Consider the following 21,779-nt stretch of genomic DNA (forward strand, 5'->3'; position numbering starts at 1 on the left):
GAAGGATTCAATAAAATCACAGAACGGAAGGAAATCTATGTAAATCTATTCTGTTGTTGCAATTTGACTATATCATGAAAGTAGCAATAGGACAACCCAATAAGAAAAGAACAGGGCATCAAATACTTAACGACATAGCTGTGATTATGTTGTTGACGCCTGATAAATCACTGAAATCACAATATATAATTCTTTTTGGCTACTGCCAATCTTTACTTTTAAAATTAAGGATCTGTATAGATAGAGGTCTTCTTCAGGAAGACATACGTATCAGAATGGCTTTCAGTTGAATAGATAATCATTTGAAATGACTGAATCCTGAATAAGCCTCTGAATGGGATGCTCCAACAATTTGGTGTTAATTAGTCCCATAATCCTCTGGCGTGTTGGGGTCATTACCTGATAGCGTGGGCTAAGTCCACACATTTCCACTGCTCCACTGGCTGACCATTTAGCTGCAGGAGAGTGTCCAACTGTTGCAGACCTGCCTGATCTGCTGGACCCCCTGCCAGAGTGAAGAGACAGAAAAAGTTCAGATTATTACACACTATCAAGCACCATTCATGTTGTCCAAGGCTATGGCTCCTTTAAACTTGCTCCTTCAGTCTTGGAGGTAAAGAATGGCAAATTACTCTGCAGACGAAACAATAAAATAATAATCTAAGAGATAAGATTCTGTTGTTTTTGTGAGATGAAATTCTGTTTTGAATCCCTTTATCTCTCCACAAGGACAGTAACGATGTCATTGCTTCAAGATTCAGCATCTTGTTCAAAGACATGGCTGCAGGGTGAAAACCTGCCAACATGGGGGCTTGACTCCAAGTTGTCCATTTGACAGACAGGCTCCCCATTAACTGTAACACCCTGCTGACTGAGGCAGCCCTTATGGTAATTCTTAAAGCTACAACCAGTGGAGTAAAAATAAATAAATCAGCCACAGGTGAAATGAAACTTTCATGATGTACCGGTTGAATGCATGAGATTTCAAACTCTGGTCAATCAGTGTGAAACGAAAGCAACTTTCGCTGTAAAATGATCCGTTACCATATTGCTTACATAGTCTAGTGCTTTTAAATTGGAGTACAGGGAAAGACTCAATAATTAGTTCATGTCATGAATATTATTAAAACTAGAAATCAAGTGTTGGAAGCACTGCAAGTGAAAATGAAAAACATCACTGATAGCCAGACAGCATTACAATCATATCTACTTTGGTAATGTGAGTTTGTTTATGGCTAAAAGTGAAAAGTGAAAGTGATCCATCTTCAAGCAATTTAGGCTCAAAGACAGTGCAGAACAGTGAAGACCTCAATATGTAAACAACTTCCTCTCTGGAAAGTTGAGTTTCATGTACACTGACATGTGCATGCAAAACTTGCCTGGATCAACAGCCTGTACCCTCACGGGGGAATCTGAGCAGATGGTGAAGCCATATCCATCCTTTCCTCGAAGGATGGTCACCTGCAAAAAAACACAAACACACGCAGTTGTTTTGTGATAGGAAGATAGGGCCTCATTCTTTCTCCCCCACTACCGAAGAAACCAAAAGTAGCCTGCTGGCAAAATAATCAACTTCCTTCCTACAGGATGATTAGGTAGATTTTGATTTCTGCCTCTACTTCCTATTAAAACTGTCTTGACAGCAGATTCCAGTAGTTTTCCGGTAACTGGGGAAGAATTTCATACACTGAATCTACTGAAAGCAGGTTACTTATATTTTATACAAACACTGACACAAAACCATACACATCATAGACAACAACAATATAGAAAGGTTTTTGTCATGGACACAATCATTATTATTGTAGACCAATAGAAAAGCTACATATACGTATATATATATATATATATATATATATATATAAATACTGTATGTATGCAACAACCAGCCCTACAGTATACAGCTGCCTCATTACACATAGTAACTGTGAAAGTAAATCTAGACCTTTAACTAATTTATTTTTCCAGGTTACTCCCACGAGATGAAAAGCAAGTAAATGTGCATAATGAAATATAAATAAAAAGGAATTTTAGATTAAGTAATATTTCATCTGTCATGGAGCTGCTTAAAAATTTAAATTTTTTTTAATGAGTTTATAATCCACTGTCAGAATGTATTTTTATTATAAAAGTTCCCCACAGGGGTTTAAGGATTGTAAAGTTCAGTATCTCTGTCCCAAAAAATCTCAGGCTATTGTGCCCTATATTTCTAGTGTTTAAATCCAATTCTTTGTTAAAATAAAATCCGTCAAATCCAATCATCGCTGTCAAAGTGTGCCAAATCTCAACATTATGACACATTAATTTAAAATACAACACAGTGTTTGTCTGTTCAAATGTACCAGATCCACACACATGGAGTACATACACAGACAATGCTGATGTCTCTTTCCCATTGTCTCTCTTTCTCTTTGACCCCACATCGTCATTCAGTACCTGTGCCCAAAAGTCTGAGCCAAAGTCAACAAAATTCCATCCAAAACATCTCACTTTCCAATCTTATCTGCTCACAACCAGGGCCCAAAACACACATCTCTTTCTATTTTTTTTCTACAGCAGAGGAAAACTACAAGTATATGCTGCTAAATTACAAAATCTACCCATGAGCAAGATGCAGCGACTTGGAGAAATACAGTGATTATTCAGGGGCCCGAAGCTCACAATGACCCTAAAATGTCGGGTACGATTGTGGTTTCTTATAGTCCGCTGATTTTATGTGCCCTGTGTCATACTGTTTGGGGCCACAGTTCTTTTACCATATTTTTCTACCCTTAGGTCCCTTGAATTTGTCTGTATTTCAGTCTACCTCCAAACTGACACTGCTGAAAAAATAACTGCCATGCTACAGACAATGAAAGCTGACTTTGTTACCTGCCATATAAAAGAAATTAGGATTGTCATCTGTACACATGTACCCTCTTTGATGTGTCTGAAACCTCCTCATGGGAAGTCTATGTGATGACATCTTTATAATTCTTGCTGAGTAGTTGCAAGCATTATATTACAAATATACAGTATGTTTTAACGTACATATAGGGACCAAAGTTGGATCTTCTTCCTCTGAGGCAGAAGAAACACTGACAGAGAGACACACACATATGTGTGCACATATGACTGAGGCTCTGTGTGTATATTTTTGTATGTAGACAGATGGGTATAAACTAATCATCTTTGAGTTTGGCTGTGTGACAAAAACGGAGATAAACCGGCAAGAAAATAATGAGATATACGGAAAACCTAGAAAGTGACCGTAGCAGAAGAGATGAGAAATGATGATGAATAGGGATAAAACAAATGAAAGATAGATTAAATGGTGGTAAAAGAGGGCAGTGGGACTTTGAAAAGTGATGGTGACAGAGCAGATGACAAAGACAAACAGTACAACAGATGGTATGAAAGAAAAAAAATAACATTTCACTGGAATTACGGAAGGCAAACACAAGACTGAGTCATAGAACATCTGTTATCCATCTATCTATCTATCTATCTATCTATCTATCTATCTATCTATCTATACATCTATCTATCATGTCTTTTTATCAAAAGCTGGTTTTAGACATTGTGTCCTTAAGAAAAGTCTCAGAGCTGCATATTTTGGACTGATTCATCCAAACTCCACAGCCTTTACAGCGCTAATTCAATTTGTAAGCATAGTGGAGTCCAACCACTTGGACTCCCTCTGGTCTGCCAAAGACAAGCAGCCCCACGCCCCCTTTTTTATAAATGAAAGCAGAGGGATTACTCTCAAACTAGAACAGAGTACATTAGAATAATACAATAAATTAGTATGAATGTTCTTTAAGTGATTCTTTTCTCACTGCATCAATCCCAAGACACATTTCTGAAAATGAATGAAGATAAATGAATGGGAAAAGTTCTCTGCGTACATTAAATATTTAAATTGTATGAGCAGGGCTGTATTGATAAATTAATAATTGAATCGAAGGGACTGTGGAAGAACTGACTAGACTAAAACATAAGATTTTAACTTTCTTGTAATGAATTTGGGGCATACCCAATGGGAAAAAAAACCCTGTGTGTAAAGTATGAGTTCATGCATGTGTGGCAAAGCTGTTCCCTCTCTACATTCATGCCTCAATGCTCCACCATCCTTTCAGACATGACTGCATGAAGCCAGGGGCAAAAATCCTGCCAATCTCCTCCTGATGATTACAGTGCATGTCCTGTCTGCGTTCCAACTGTGCAGCAGAGGTAACATTAACTGCCAACAGGTGCGGATAAACTAAATCAAATCTACCAGTCTCACACAACATAATGTATGTGGTTAGACAATGTTATCTGGGTCAGTATGTTCAGTGACTAGGACAGCACATCAAATACACATGACTAATGTGCCATGTTGTATTTTTGTCATGCAAGCCTAGTCTTACAAATATTCTCTGATTTGTATTTTTGTATTCTGATCCGGCCCCAGTCAATTAACTTATATTGAATCTCATTAAATTTGATTTCCTATTCTTTAAATGTGCAATTCAGATAGGCACAAAGTGGCATAAGTAAAGCGGTATCGGTTTATATCATAGCAAATATTTGCCTCCTCTCATCCACTCTGCGATCTACCTCCATTATATCCTTCTCTCACTATGTATCTCCTCCGTGAAGCACTTTGTGACGTCTCTGCTCTTGAAAGGTGCTGTATAAATAAAGTACTTACTTATGTGAAGGATAAATAATGTAAAGGACAGAGAGCTGCTTTCTCCCTCTCAAGAAACACACATGCTTTAAATCTCCTGCGGTCGCTTACAGGCAATTATTCCTTGCAGGATGTGTTGGACGTGCAGTGGAAAGTGCAATTTCTCCTCCACAGTAATGGTGAGATATTAAGATCCAACAGTACGCAAACAAAAATATTACCACTTCAGTTTGTTTTTATATACAGCCTTTTCTGTTTTGCAGTTTTAATATAAATTATATTCTACAAATTAATTACTAAAGCTGTGATCAGAGACAGTAACTTTCAAACTTTTTCATTCATTCTCCCAGTCTCTCTCTCTCTCTCTCAATCACCGGTTGATACTGTAAATTCGAAGCACTTTCTCTCTCTTCCTCCCTTCCCTCGCCTTTCTCCCTGTCACACACACACACACACCTGTGGCAGCCTACATCCGATGCACAGGTGGCACAGCCCGTGGATAGTGTGCATCACACCTCCTCCACCACCTCCTCCTCCTCTTCCCCCTCCTCCTTCTCCAGCGTTCAAGTCCGCAGCCAGCACACACACACTGCGACGCTGACTTTCCACCTGGCCAGCCCCTCTGCAGCCCGAGTATCTCCACAGCTTCCTCTGTGCGGCTGAGTGTGTGCTCCTGGGGCTGTGCTCCGGCGGCTGAGTGGACTTCAGGGTGTTATGGATCATCTCTGGCTTCAGTCTTGCAGCGTGTAGTGCAGTCCAGCTGAGATGGCTGTAGATAACAACAGTGTTTCTCACGCTGCTGGAAAACAGGAATCTGTCGTGTGAGACGAAAATGGTCCTTGGAGACTTTTTTTCAGCCAAACTGGTCGTCACTCTGCATCAGCTTTCCTCGAATGAGTCCTGATTCAATTTTCTTGGTAGTAACACTCTGCGACTAACCTTCAGCTGCACTCTTGTCCATTCAAGGTTTGTCAGTAACGACTCCAGTCATCAATCCATATTCCTGTGTGCAAGTTTTTATGAGTCTGTACCCATCATTATATCCACAGCTTCATGTCTTCCTCTTAATTATTTTTGTCTTCCCTTCTTCTTTCCTTTACGCTTTCAATCTTCTCCTCTCTTCTTGCACTTGCTCTATCCAGTAAAGACAATGTCCTGCTTCTTGCTTTGTGGCCTAAACAGCAACTGTTGCAGTAGCGCCTGAGATCAGCTGTGTGAGAGTGTGTGGCGGCGTCATGTAGGCGAGACTGGCGCTGGCCCGGCCTGCTCAGGCCACACTGTAGCTCCTGGCTGGGGCACTCATGGGAACTCTTCAACAGCAGAAGAATAGGAGGAAGTGCCTCCCACCGCCACCCCCCTATACACACATACACACACATGCGCATGCACACATGCACTTATGCATACCTCGCCACCCCACAGCCAGGACAGCTTTGTGTGCCTGCCCCCGATAAGGCCAGTTTGTTTCCTGAGTCCACACTATGAGGTTGTGAGAGGTGCTACAGCTCTCAGTCTTTTGCAAATATACACTGTAGTGACTAATGTAGGTGGCACGAGTGTGACGTGTATGAATTAGAGTGAGAAAGGCAGGATTTTAATTAGGAATGACTGGGCAGGCAGGAGTATGAAAACTATTAACAGCGGACTTAAACTTCAGACCATTTTAACATTGTAAATGGAAATGTTTCTGATTGTTTACAACTTTAAGGACTACCAAATTTAAATGATCACATTTCCCAACAGAAGAGAATGTTAACAGTATTGTTTGGTATAAACACACATACCTACACACATATATATCAATCAGAATTCACACCTCATCAGACTCTTTCCACCTTAGCTCCCACACTCCCCAGTCTCCGTCCAGACATTATGCTTGTTTGTTATGTTTTCAACTTCCATATTTCCTCTGCTTTTCCTTTCGACTGCCCCCCCCCCCAGCCCTCTGACCACACGGTACGGAAATTCACAGGTCTGCGAACTCTGACAATCTCCCCTCCTCTTCTAGTTATCCAAACATTACTGTTATTTTTGTTTTCAATGTCCATATGCCTGGGAAAGAGGTGGTAATCTGCAGAAAGAAAACAACAACACCTCAGCAGCAGTGCAGGAAAAAGCCTGTTAAATTACGGCTAAAACAGTGGCCAGTCTAACCCCTAGCAACCCTATTAATTCCCAGCTTGCCTCTTTTCCTTTTTATCATTTGGATTTCTGGCTTATGGAAACATGGACAGAGAAGTGACAGAGAAAGAGAGGGGTGAACGAGGAGCGATGCTGCACTAGTCTCCACAATGCTAATAAAGTGGCAGAAAAGGCCGTTGTCTTAAGATGCCTTCATGCCAGTAGTAATGGCAGCTTTTCTCTGTTTGCCTTTTCAAAAGGGCGAGGGTTACCCGTCAAGCACACAAAAAACACTTTCTCTCTCTTTCACGCTGCGCTGTTCACCTCTAAATAGGCAGAAGGACGGATTAGAGGGAGAGAAGAAAGGGAGAGAAGAAAGCATGTCTTAGGGAGAGGAGTGAAAGAAGAGTTTGAAAAGCTTGTCTAGGAGCCAGACGAGGCCAATCTGGTGGTTGGTAGTGTGGGATCTCTCTCTCTCTCTCTTTTGGTCTCCCCGTCTCTTTCTGACCTGAATAAACAGCTATCAAAGGAGGAGGCGTCTTCCACGCCAATGAACACACAAGATGGGTCTAAGGCCAAGTTCAGGGTCACAGCTGAAGTTGTTCTTAAAATTCAAACTGTGGAAGCTAAGTATATGGATTCATAACTACACTGCAAACCTCCTGGACCAGAGCGCAGAAAAGAGCAGCGAGTCTGTGAGGATCACTTAGGCACACAGAGCTAAATGCTAACGTCAGCATGCTAACATGCTCAATAAGACAATGCTAATATCTGCTGGACATGGATCCATTTCCCACTTGTTGAGATATTTCAGTCAGGACCAAAGTGGTGGCTCGATTGAGCAACAGCCCAACACTGCCATCTCTAGAGCCACAACAGTAGCAATTATCAACCTGAGTAGGACAAAGGTCCTTACAAAGCCTTTCATTCTATTCATTCAAGCTCACAGACACTAATAGCAGCAGAGTTTACATGCAAGGCTCTGGTCTGCTCATTGGGAGCAATCTGGGGCTCATGGTTTTGCTCAAGGATATAACATGGGAACAAGAGGAGGCGAGGATCAATCCACTCAAGATTAATGGACAGCTCACTTGTCAACCTGAGCTACAGCAGTGTACACAATGTGATAAACACTGCACAACTTTAGCTGCTTGCATTGTATGTGGTTTAAACTGTATGTTCTTTCAAATTAAAAGAAGGTGCAGAATAGCAAAGTAGTATAGTAGAGTAAGTATAAGAACACACACATATCCTGCATCTAGCAGAGAACAGATGAGGGTTAGGAACAGCCTGGGCCCTGGGCCTAAAATACTCACAAAGGGATACGTCCTGGCAATAAAACTAACCATTCTTCATTTATTCTGAGACGCCGGCCAGAAAATCTAACCTCACTGTCCTCTTTTCAGTTCACCTCACCCTTCCTTCCCATCTTTCCCGTCAGACAGAAGTGTCAGACCCATTTTCACAGATATGGTTTAGGAGCTAATGCTAGCCGACAAGCAAAGTGATGTGGGGGGGGGGCATGTTGTCCAGGGCGCAACTATTGTCAATATTCATGAACTCTCTGTTCCCTGCCAATGACATGAGCCTTTGCATGTAAATATAACTGATAAATGCTGACAAGGCAACTGAGAAAATGAACACTTGTTGTGCTGCATGTCAAATTTATCACCTCTGGTTCAGATGATCATCGCTATGATCCGAGAAAACAGTCATTTTCTCATACTTTGGAGATACTTGAATATTTTATGATGCATTCTAACAGGCCGACATATCTGTAACTTTGACCAGTAAAGCGAACCTACTGTAGACCGTACATACCTACAAATCGAGTTAACACAAACAATGGCAGATTGTTTTAAGAAAGAAGTGCTTTAGTTCTAGAAGAAAGGCATTAGTCTTTTTTATTAAAGAGAAAGTCAGAGATTCTCTAAATATCACAGTGTAAATATCATTTCACATCACAAGTATTTTTCCCAAATGCCAACATTATCTTAAAAAGCAAATCATGTGAACACCTCCTCTTTTGGTTAAATTGAAAAGACATTCAGCTCGCAGTGAGTCAGACAAAGCAAAATAACAGAGCGGCCCGTGTGACATTTTTTAAAACATAATTTATCTCAAAAATGTGGTAATTATCTAAATACATAAGGGCAATGATTTTAAGCATAAATGCAGAGGAAAGTTGTAAAACTGTAGACAGTGGATAGGAAAATGTTCTTGAAATAGCCTTGTGGTTTTCTGAGGGACATTCCTTTGTGGATATCAAGTATTATCTTCACCAAAATCTAAAGTGTCCAAAGCCTGAAATGTGCCCTGTGTAAATCATTGAAATGATTCACGTGTAAGGCCATCATCAAACAGTGAAAAATGTTTGAGTAGGTAAAGAGTGGGCAGTTAACGATACCACAGAGCTCTTTGTGTTGTATGGGTGATGACCATGGGGTGACAGAGGGAGAAAAGAGAGGGAAAAGAGAGGAGGAGGGGGGAGGTGGAGGAGGCCACAACAGCAAAGGAGGAAATACGTAGCGGTCTGGAAGGGAGCAAGGACAAGGCAAGAGAAAACGAGTACAGAAAAGAGGAGAAAGTCTAAAAGGTTTTCCATTCTCCCCTAATTTTGTCTGTGAATGTGCTTTTCCCCCTCCCTTAACTCTCCCCAGAGACTATCCCACACAAGCCACACAATCATCTGTTACTCTGATTCACCCGGAGATAAAGAGGAAGAGAGAGAACAAGTATTAAAGGGGAGGGAGGGAGGAGGAAGGAGAGGAAAAGGAGCCTTCACAAATACGGATGTAAAACCTTTCCATCTCAATGCTGCACCGCATCGTTACTGCCCTTTTCACCCTACATATGACTTCAAAAGCCTCTCAAGCTCTTGACATACTGAATGCAGCATCATTATTCTGCTAGCAATGTAAGGAATGCACTGAATCTGCTGCAAATCAGAACTCAAACTTCTAGCTTGGGATAAACTGTGCCAGGAACAGCGTACCACATACACAAAGCAACAAAAAGGCACAGGGTCAAATGTTGTAGCACTACTTTATGAGATAAATAATCCCTAACTTTGTTTCTGTGTGTGTCCGATGGGCATTGCGTGTAGAGAGAGGAAGAGTGTGTGAAAGGTGAAAGTAAAGTGAGCTCCTCTGTCTAATCCTGTCCAGTCAAGCTTATTACAGTAACTCCATATGAGCACTGCTTTCCACAGAGTTCACATCCTGGAGTGTTTCAAAAGAAACACGGATACGTTTCACTGACACACTGATCTGTTGAATTGGCCTGAAACTGTCAGCCGCTCCAGGAGTCTAAGTCATAATGATGTATATTTATGTATAATGATATATATTTATAGTATTATATATTGGAATAATTCAGTATTTTTGATTTAATCTCCTCCAGTTTGGTGATTTAAAACTAACCAATTACTTTCTTTATGCCTGTCATTGCCTATGAAACTTAACAAATAGCAGCACAGTTTTATAAACTCAACTGGTCGAGTAAATCTTAAGGTAGTTATAATGTTATAACGGTAGAATTTTGTTTTGACAGACTATTCTAGATAGATTTTGGACAGTTATTAGTTCCCATTTGGAGTATGTGCATTGTTGGATTCAGTTAACCATAGCATAAAGCAGAGTAGTGATTTTGGTGTTCACACTTTGGATCTTTTTCATTCAATGATTTTGTTGTGAGATTGTTCCAATGTGGCATGACCCTGCAGGACAGTAATGTCTTTTCACTACACAGTAGCACTGCTGGAAAACAATGGCAAATTGGACACCACAGAAAAAGAACTGACAACACTAGAAGTACACACGCTGGCTAAATAATAGATTTTGAAACGTATTTTGCAGTTGAATGCCTGCTTATGAATGAACCCATTAACACATCCAAGAAATGTTTTGGAGAAAAAAAAACGGGAGTTGTTTCAGTTCAAAAGCACAGCAAACATTTATGGTTAAATCCATTACATTACTGACAAGACACCAAAGTTAAGTTCTCTTTTTATTCCTTCTTTTCTTATATAATTAATCCCATGATTTGAGCTATTATCCATTTTGCTGGATTTACATCCTCTAAGCAGTTTGTATGGTTGAAAGCTGAATGTTAAGGGCTGCACTTCTGAGTGTGAATGTGAATTCTTTCTTGTTTGTGGCCAGCATATTTGGAGCAGACTGAGGCATTTCTCTTATAGCAGGCTATGTGTGGTTGTGGTTTCTACTGTGTCTTTACTTAGGGTCTGTCAGTTTGTTTTATTAGGCTACTGCTTTCACTGAAGGGCTGCCTGTTTTCTGACAATATGCTGTAGAGAAACCTGAATGTGTAGTTGGACTGAAAGCTGTTTGATACCTTTCCTTTTGAGTGCTTGGATAGAGTTTTCTTTTTTCAGATTCATGTAGCCTGCTCCACTGCAGCATCTCAACTTCAATACCATCTATCTGGTGTTACAGACATGTGATGCCTCACAGAAATACCCATAACAGGAAGATACTATATGCCTCATGTGTGCCAGCTCACCTATCCCCCCTCATTTTCAATAAAGAAAGACTTTATCTAAATATAGACACTGTCACACCTGATCTTAACCTGTAAAAGTGATTTTGCTAAAGTATTATCCGTGTTGGCATCGTGTGGGAAGAGAAGCCAGAGTCAATTTTCCATGAAAGTCACTCTGGAAATTTGCCAACTCTGGACCCAGTAAGATTCTAAATATAAAGAATAAATCTTCCCCCATAGCTGAAGTGACAACAAAAGCATACAAAAAGATGCAGCATTCATAACCAGCAAGGAAATCCTATCTCTGGTGTGACACTGGAGGATGGGTCAAATGACTCAGGGAATAAATACAGAGTCACTCCTCTGCCAGCAGTCATTTATTACTGTGTTTGTTTTAATACTATGTTCTTCCCGCTGCTTTTTTTACTGTGTGTGTGTAACTTGTTTTTGCTAATAGTTGTGAGCCTTTAAAAGCTCTGTATAAACAGAATGTATAATTATTATCATAACTTGAGCATCTATATATTTATTTCTCAGTATGATATCAACAAATTGCAAAAATGTAGTGCAAATTTACATTTAAGCAAGTAGGCCTACACCACTTCCAAAATGAATGCATGATTGTACAACTACAACTATTGGACTCATCTCCACATTACCACAGCAGTTTTGAGATGCTAAAAATACTGCTTATTAACATAGTGAGGAGAGGGTGAATGATCTAGTTTGTTTTTTCCTACCAAGTGTAAAAACACATGCCTATTTTCTGTCAAAATACAGTGTAAAGTAAAAGTGATTCTCAAATTTAATTTTCACATTATTTTAATATTGTGAGAAAAAAACGGCTTTAGACTCCTTTAGCCTCCAGGCCTGTGGGAGGGCGGCTCCTTGTGCTGCTGTGCATCGTCTTTGACTGACAGCTGAGATGTAATCATCATGCTTTGTTATTAAGCTTAAAAGCCAGAAGACAGGCAATATAAAGTTAACTGAAGAGGGATAATACCAGTCTGTATCTAAAAAAAAAAAATGAAGCTGTTCAAATGACAACAAATTCCTAGCTGGCTATTTAGCACTTACTAATGACGTTGCTAATAACGTTAGCAAGTGCACTTTTCCCTGACCAACCGTTTCTATGATATCTTGTCAAACACGCCAAGGTGCATCTATTGTAGGGTGCAGCCAAAAATGTATTGATGTGATTCATCCAGAAAGTTCCCAATAGAATTGATAGCGTTAGCATGAAACTCTTACAGGTCAGCAGTAAGTAGTGACAAGGACTGCAGTGCACAGAGGACTGAGCATGAAAATCCACAAAAGATAAAAATAACATTTTTATTTTTGCTTTTTGTGTGTCCATTACAGGTCCTAAACCATAAATTAATCCTGTGGACAACTTAGGTCTTTACATGTAAATATGTTTTGGTCCTGTTGTTATTATTACTGCTGCTCTCAAGAAAATATGGACTTATTGTTTCCAATTGCCCAGCTGTAAAATGGGTTAAAGTATCATCTGTCATCCCCCTCTGTCTCTGTAAACAGTTTAAGTGGTTTTCCTCATTCATTATTAATTAATACATGGCAACCATAGAGTCGGACAGGAAAATACAGAAAATGGACTTTAAAGAAATGTCTGACTAAAGAGAGCCACAAAATGTTAAGGATGAATGGAGAGAACACAGGAAGGATTTGTGATTTCCATGAACAGATAAGGAAATGTGGCTTCACATCTGACTGCACATTTCGCTTTTCGCCTTTCTCATGACAACCATCATTCTGCTCCACATGTGACTCACATGCAAGTGAACTTTATGACATACATTGTCTTTCAAGAAATGACATCTTCCTCCATTCACTGCTCCAAGCTCAAAAGCATGATTCAATTAGTTGCTATGGTTGCTGAGAATGTGTGACATGGAATTCATGCAGTAAATATCTTACTGAAGGCATGTTTATGCATGATGAGTTTGTTGGACATGGTGCGATGTCACGGGTCAACTACTTTGTATACAGTATATAGACCTATTCATTCATTTTACACGCACATGAAAACAAAATGAATTACAATATGCAAACTATCAACAATCAAAGAAAGAAATAAGTTATGCACCTGTATGGAGAAATCACTCACCAAAACCTCCAACAACTATAGCAATAGCATTATTAGACATTTATTTCCACAAACACCATTAAACTTCCACAATATGTCAATTACTCAAGTTCACATGCACCCACACACACAGCTGAAAAAGGAATGGATGATTAAGCTTTACATGGACACGCACACAGACAGTAAAAAAGGTTTGATCTTACTTACTGTTAAGCATTGCATATTCTCAGGGCGTTTGGTCTCGGCGGCAGCACCATGGTTTGACAGCACAGCCTCTGAAATGTAGACAAAGGAATCACGGGCTGAGACAGTGCCTTTGGAGCACATTTCTGCCTGTGCCAAAACAAAACAGCTTTCTGGATGCACAAAAATAAAGTCCTCAAATAGTTCTGAGAGTCCATAAAAGTGACTCAGAGAGATAACAACAAGCAATTATGGCAACAGTTGTCTGGAGCAGCCTTCGCTGGGCTGGGATTCAAACTTCAGAGCGCACATAAAAGGCAAAAACAGGCCAGCCGAGTCAAGGAAAATCCCGTAAGATGCGAGGATCCAACAAACTGCCCAAGAGAGGAGTGGAAGTGAGAACAAGTGAGAAGGAGGGGAGGAGGGAGGGAGGGAGTGGTGAAGAAGAAAAAAGGAACTCCTCTCTCACTCTATTATCTGTCCGTCACAGGGCTCCTGGGAAGTTGCTATGGTTACAGGGACTCACGCCTCAGTGTCCTTTTAACTATTGCTCATAAAGGCAGCATTCAGCTTTGGGCCACAATGCAGATCTCCCACTCCCTGTTTTTCTTTCTCTCTCTTTCTTTCTGCATTTCCTCCTGTTTACATCTGTCTACATCTCTCGCTGTACTGTACATCTTTCATTTTTAGTTTCTGCATTTCCTCTGTCAATCTTACCTTAACAGAGCCACTCAACCGTCCCCTTTCAAACACTACCACCATCCCTGCGGTGTTTTTATCCTTCCCCTTACCCCTCTATTTTTCTATACACTTCCATCACCACCCCTACCTCCATCATCAAAGAAGAGAAATTATCCTGCCACAGACTGTGAAATGTTATTTTCAAAACTCTGCCAACCTAGTCCAAACAGCCCCAGCACAAGAAAAAGAGTGTAAGTGGATCAGTAACCTTCTATTAACCTTGCAAAAAGTTGGAATAATCACATTATATACACACAAATACCTTGAAATATCTCCTTTAAGTAGCTTTAGAGTTGGAAAAACGCATTGTAACACTGAATTATAGTGTCACATATACATAATATTGTACCACTTCAATGAAATGATATCCCCCTTAACCTTAACAAAGTATTCCAATCCAAAACACCATCTATTGTTTTTTTTCTGCTGCTTCTGAAGCTTTGATGTCTTGGAAATCTTTTTTTTTTTTTTTTTTTGGACAAGAAGTTACAATAAAAGTATACAGGACTACACAAAGCTTGGCAGTAAGAAATGTATTTGTAAGCGACTGTTCCACAAAGACAAGCAACATCATTAATCATTTTGCAATTGCTCAAAAATGACATATGTTTACGTTGAAGTGACAAAGTCTTCAAGCGGCGGTGGTAATTTTGACTCCTGACAGGAACAAAGAAGGAAGTGGTGTGACAAGAAAATGTGGGACTTTGCAATGGAAGACCACTGTTTGTTTCCTGCTTCCTACAGTCAGTCAACATGTCTTTCAACCATGACCGTGAACGTTCCTCGACGAAGTACGTATTTTAAAGTGGTGTTTGTTCCTAAACCTAACTTAATGGTAACCACAGCATTGTCAGACCATAAAACCGATTTATTTTTCAACAAGTGATCTGCAACAGTTTTGGAAGGCACTGAAAAATTACATTGTTCTGCCAATGGGGGAAACAGATACGTGTCTCCCTAGAGGACACAGATAAAGATTGTATTTTGTTAATTAATTGTGGATATTCCTTCATGTGTAATGATGGATTTTTGTGGGTCCAGCAGAGCCTAATGTTAACCACCAACACAAAATTGCTTTGAAGGTCATCCAAAATGTATTCACAACCCCACTGTGTTCACAATAAACAAGGATGTTGAGGGTCAGTCCCTAAGCTGTGCAAAAGAGACCACATACACATCACATTGTTGATACCCTCCAGACATGTTTTAAATCATGTGCAAATCCTCCGACTTTTCACAACAATTTGTTTTTTCCACAAAATGTTCAATCCCCTGTAAAAGAATCTTAAAATTACATCTCCTTTAACAAGTATACAAAAGATTTCCCCAGCTATCCATCACGTAGTACCATCAGAGAGGTGTCTGATCAGTCCCAAATTCATTCTGCAGCATGAAAATAACCATACAGCCAGAGTCATAAAGAACTAGTTTCAGCTACAAGAAGAACAAGGACTCCTGTAACAGATGGTGTGGCCCCCACAGAGCCCTGATCTCAACATCATCAAAAAGAGATCATGAGGAGACACTGAGCGTCCTTAATCCAGAGAAGAACTGTGGCACGTTCTACAAGATGCTTGGAACAACCTTGCTGCCAAGTACATTAAAAAACTGTGTGTTAGTGTATCAAGGAGAACTGGTTCTGGTTTAAAAGCAAAAGGTGGTCAAGGCAAATATTGTTTTAATTCAGTTTTTTTCTGTTTACTGCACTTATATGCAAAGTGTATGAAGTTAACTCATGAATAAAACTATCCATGGCATTATTTATGAAAGCATCCTGACTTTACTTTAATTGCCTAAAACTTCTGCACCGTCGGTATGTGAGCTTTCAAGTTTCCATCTTTTGCATTATTCTGTATAGTGAAGGTCAAAAACATTAAAGTAAAGTAACAATAAGCAGATCACTTTGAATTTAAAATGTATTTACAGTACACATGCGGAATAGAAAATTAATAACACATTTCTAATTTCTTCTACAACTCTAAGGTTTACCCCAAGAGTAAATGGCCCAATCCCATAGTTGTGGTTGCCATCGTAACCCTGGGGCTTTTTAAGAAGAGAGATTCTGAAACTTTTGAATCTAAAACCTCCAGGGGTCGGGCAAAAGAGAAGGGATAACCTGGCTGGCATCAAGCCCAGGAGAGGAGGCTTTTGTCTGGGTAAGACATCAGTAACATGGGGCACATGAGGGGAGAGATGCGGAGCAGCTGGCAACGCGAAACATCCAGAATGACTGACATAAAGATGGGGGAAATAAAGAGGGACAATAAGAGATGGAAATAGTGGACAGTGGGAAAAGTATACAAAGAGAAATTCAGAGACTGAGGGGAAAAAGGAATGTAGTCAGAAGAAAAGAGTTAGAAACTGAGAGGATTAAAGAAAGACAGACAATCACATCATTTCAGAAAAACACAAAAGGGGCAGAAAATGAAGACATGCAGAAGGCAAGAGTAAAGAAGAGAAATCAAAAGGTGCCAGCAGTCCTCTGCAGTTGAATCAGCCAGTGTCAGATCTGCCAGAACATAAAAAGTCCTTGACTCTGCCCAAATCCTTCATTGCGCCACTCACTCACTTGACACCCAGTCCCTCTATTCACCTCCTGTCACCGACAAACAAATAAACACTTGATGGAGAGAGTGGAAAAGCCAAGGAGGGAGAACATTGCCTCCACTTCACTTCACTGTTTGAGTCTCTTCAAATCACCTCGAGGATCAGGAATCAGGAGTTTAAACTGCTTGCACCAAGAAATAACAAAGCCTACAAAGAAATTAAGTGATGTGGAGTGACAAATGTAAGGTAGCACAATTCTGACTGAATGACAGCCCATTTATGTCTGACATGGGTGACAGTGAGAGTGTGACAGTGTTTGGAGAAGTACAGTATCTGACTGATATAAAATATGTTGGGCTTTTGATTATAGTGATACTGATTCCTTATTTCCAAGGCAATTGAGCTTTACAAATTCAAAAGGCTGAAATGAAAGAATTCAAATTAGTTTGTTTTAAGTGGCTAAAACTTGAACAACAATATACACACAAAGTACACAAACAAAACAAGGCCAGATTACACTTCCTCCACATATGTTTAGGCTTCAATTTAGCTGATAATTTAATAAAATTTAATAAAAGCAAAGCAAGTTAGAAAAGTTACATTACTGAAAATTAAAAACATTATACTATGCTTTACACTGATAAAAAATTAATTTTGAATTGAACTAAAAATATGAAAAGACTGGAAATTCCTCCTAATCACATGAGAATGACATTGATTTCTCCAGCGCATCTAAATAAGCTGGTATTCGTTAAACTTAATCAATATAAAATGTTAATTACGCAGTGTTTATTGACTCTTGTTGTACCCTCCCCACACACACACACACGGTTTAGTTAAGAAAGTGATACAGTCAGTTGGAGATTTTTGGAAAGGCTACACAAAGGCTTTGATTAATTTAACAACTAGGGTGGAACCTTTTAAGACAAGACTCCGTGCACGAGCAGACCCTGATCTGCACGTCACTCTTTACACAGAGAGGGACACAACAGAGGAGTTGATGGAGAGATAAGCGTAACTCTGAGAAAATATTAACACAAAACAACTACACACTTACAAAAAAACCTCCTGAGGTCTGAATAATGCAGCATGACTGACATTTAGAATGTTATTAAATCCAAGAGGCTGCTTGGTGTAGCATAGTAAATAGTCAACAGAGCTACAAGATTGTTTGGAGATTATTATTTTGGTTCAAAAACTAAATGGCAATGATAGATGATATGGGTATCCATAAAGAAAACAACAACTCAATAATCATGCTGGACTAGCAGTGCAGACATACATATCAATGTATGCGCAGTTGGAAACTGTATGGAAGTGACGGGGTAAACTCCCAACATCTCTCTCTTGATACAGGTCAATAAAAACTTAGTTATGTTCAGATTCAGTGTTTCACATCAAGTGCAATGTGTAAATCCTCGAGGTCTAACAAACGTGCTGAGTGCATCATTTACATCCATGTTTGCTTGGTAGCAGTCTTCTTCTTCACTGCCTATGTTGGCATTTTTCTGCCTTTCTTGGTGCCTTACCACCAATGAATGGTGAGAATGCAAACAAAACAGGAACCCACTTATTAAAAAAATGCAAAAACCTCACATGGTACCTTTAAGGTGTAAATAGCTAAACTCACTTGCATTATGGGGGCAGTTTAAAACTGTACTATTCCACTAATAAGGTATTAAGAACCTTTTAGAGGTAAGTGTGGCAACTACTTTGTTGGTGGACAAGTGTTTCAGCCTACCAGGCTCAGATTTCGTGATTGCTGTTTGCTTATTTCAGCTGCTTATTCATTCTGCTTATTTATTTCAGCTCCATCCTGTTTGTTCACATTTGAAATATGACGCTCCAGTAACTGACAAAGTCAGAAAAAGAATAAATAGGAAAAAAACAGAATTCAAACTTCAACTTTTATACTACTACTTTTATAAAAGTAGTGGTTACGAGATCAAGATGTTACCTCTGTGTGTCTCTACGGTCTGTGCAAAACATCCATTAAGCTTGTCTTTGGTGTAGATGTTTGTGAAATTACAAACATCTACACTAAAGTGTAGTGATGACTGATGAATATTGCTTTGGGTTAATGAGGTTATCAATATTTTTGTTTTATTTCTTTTGTTATTATTTCAGGTTTTTAATATTGGTTTGCACTGGTAGTGCAGACAGTATATTTGAGTTCCTCTTGACTATCTTTAATGAGTTTAGTTCTCCCGATGTATCAATTAGCGCATTCACACTTCAGTACTTCACTACTTCACACACAAGTAGTGTTTCGGTTTGCAAAATCATTTGCGTTGTAGCTCTTTTTGGTAAATACATGAGCAAATGGGCAGCTCATCACTAGGCTGAAAGACTGAATCAAGTCTTGTGCCTGAAGGTGTTTTTGTTGGTCAACAGACAAATTGATCCTCAAGAAGAGAAAAGAGACGCTGAGTGGGTACTGCAGCTGAAAATATTGGCTCCAGCTGAGTTCTTTTATATGTTCTCTTTGATCAGGTTGGCTGTTATTGTGCACTGTGTAAAAGTTATACTTTGAGTCCAAACTGTTATGTAAACTGAAGAAAATGAATCAGCATCCGCAAAAAGTGTGTGCAGGTTGTTTCTTTAACTATTAGAACACCCATCCTGTGCTGTCATCCTATTGATTACATTCAAAATGTGCTAACTTTCCTCAGTGTTTAACTTTACAGTGACTCCTTTAAAGGTCTATTCCATGAGCAGTTTTTTGAATGCAGCAAACATTTAAAAAAAATAAATAAAAATCTATCGCAAGTCTATGGAGATCATCTCCATCCATCAAACAGGATAACTGTGTGTAGATCAAAGTGCTTTTCTTTTTCCATCAATTTTCAGAGGTCAGATACTCCACATCTTACGTCAAGTTTATGGGAACACTAAAGGATGAAGATTATCACCACAGGCCTTCAGGATAATCCACTAAATCCACCAGACCAACCAGTCATCCATACACAATAAATCTATCAGTCATTGTCAGGAATTGTTGACTTGTTTGTTAAACTTTTGTTGCCACCACGCTGTGCCTGAGAAACAAGTCGTGTCCTCAACCACCAGATTGACTGAGAGACACTGGGGATACTAATGAAAACTGAGCCACTATAATTTAGGATTTTATCCCCATTAGCTGATGCAGAACATCAGCCACTCTACTACTACACTCTACTACTACAAGCAAGTGTGTCACCCACTGGGAGAAGGGTGACATGAATACAAGTGATTTCATTTCACAACTAACAGCGAGTTATAGCTTCCTCTCTCAGAATCATCTGGACAACAACTACGGGATGCTATGAAAGTAACTATGCTGGGTTATTCCTGATTATGTGGAAGTGTATATGCACCTGTTCCACTGTAAAAATCATGTAGATGGTCTACAGGATTCAACCCGTCATTCTGCCTTAAATAGGTCTAGATCTGATCCTTACAATATATTTATCCCAGGAACATCCAGGAACATATTACAATCTGATGCAATCCAACACACCACCACACATTATAGCCTCAAATATCATATGAATTTAACATAGCTGTCAGTGTCAACAGAAACTGAATAGAACAAGCATCAATTATATAGTTTTTATCAAAATTTCAATATTATGAGGCGTTCCTGTTATTTTGTCCAACCCTTTTATGTCATGCAAAAGAGAGCGCAAAAGTAGGACAAACATGCATATTATAATACAAACATCTAGCTTGTGAATGGATGCACAGGTTATGTACAGGTTATGTTCACCACACACAGTTTGATCCCTGGCAGGAATGGATTTTGAAATGCTTGAGTTAGCTGCACAGTAACAGCCCAAAGCCAAATACATTTCAAACATGACACAAGAGTAACATTCAACATGAGAGATATTTGTGCCCTGCTTATGCCTGACCGAAGCAACCTCTGAGGGACGGATTCATTTACGCCATGATACTACATGGAACATGATAATGTGATGACTTTTGGGCATTCTCATTAGCCGGACGGTTGTGGCTGATGCATTTAAGCTCCTGTTTCTGTCCTGAGCAAGGCAGAATAGCCAAAAAGGATTATGTCTCCTGTCTGTTGACTCAATGTGTTGTATGATTGTCCCTGATAGGGATTTGTACAAAGGATTTGAAGAGAACAAGCATAGAAATAGAAAAAGACGGGGATGGAATTTCATATCCAGGCTGAGAGAATACCAAATTCATCAATTCCCCAACTTCAAACATTATCAATTAATCAGGTTGATCATTTGGTTATAAGAGCAGAAATAGTTTCATAGAATAATATGCAGTATTTCTATTGCAGCTTTGTTCATTTATTCTAAACTAAGGGCTCATTTATGCTCCTTTTACATACACGTCTTAATCTCCTTCCTATGTATTAAGAATATTAAGCATATAACCTACAGTATACTGTATAGAACCTTTTAATTTTTCAGAATATTGACAACTTGACTATCTAAAATATGAAGAAATATGATACAAGATATTTTATTCTCCTACGTATGCATGATATGGTGTGAAATGATGTGTCATTCACACTGAACTGTCAGTATGTGCTGTGACACATGATATGAATATCTGCGGAGCAGGATAGGAATATGCTCGTTTTCCACATGAGTGCACCCCTTATTGGCAGTCACACTCACCCCCAGACGAGCCGACTTAGTTCCGCCCACCTACTGCAGGCTCAACATGTTTGCCCATCAGGAAACTGATTCTAATTTACTTTGTGTCCATGACGACTTTCAGCCGCCTAGGTTCATTGCCTCTGACCCTAACACATGGAAGTGTCCACCCACTGGAGATTAAAGACTATGCTATTTGGTGGTTTGCCGTCTGCAGAGATTCATGCTTGTGAGGCACAGAGTTTGGATAGTAGACGTGCCAGCATCCTCTGTGGTTGTCTTCTGAACTGACTAGTGGATGCCCCCCCCC

The 21,779-nt window shown here is 39.5% G+C and overlaps 1 protein-coding gene across 3 annotated transcripts in view; it reads right to left on the reverse strand.

Annotated features, from left to right (window-relative positions):
• Positions 1–21,779, reverse strand: part of rgs3a (regulator of G protein signaling 3a) — a 143,964-nt gene that overhangs the window by 90,865 nt on the left and 31,320 nt on the right. For 2 of the 3 annotated variants that reach the window (XM_023419513.1, XM_023419515.2), the window contains 3 exons: positions 13,590–13,657; positions 1,380–1,461; positions 400–505 (listed from right to left, as the gene is read on the reverse strand). In XM_023419513.1, the coding sequence (XP_023275281.1) occupies positions 400–505; positions 1,380–1,461; positions 13,590–13,657 (256 nt within the window). Of the gene's footprint in view, positions 1–399; positions 506–1,379; positions 1,462–5,110; positions 5,943–13,589; positions 13,658–21,779 lie in introns of those variants that run through there. The other variant, XM_023419514.2, reaches the window with a different exon arrangement.

The sequence above is a fragment of the Seriola lalandi genome, unplaced genomic scaffold (assembly GCF_002814215.2).
Source record: "Seriola lalandi dorsalis isolate HSWRI2012SDOR001 ecotype SW California unplaced genomic scaffold, Sedor1 jcf7180002054606, whole genome shotgun sequence".
NCBI classification, from domain to species: Eukaryota; Metazoa; Chordata; class Actinopteri; order Carangiformes; family Carangidae; genus Seriola; species Seriola lalandi.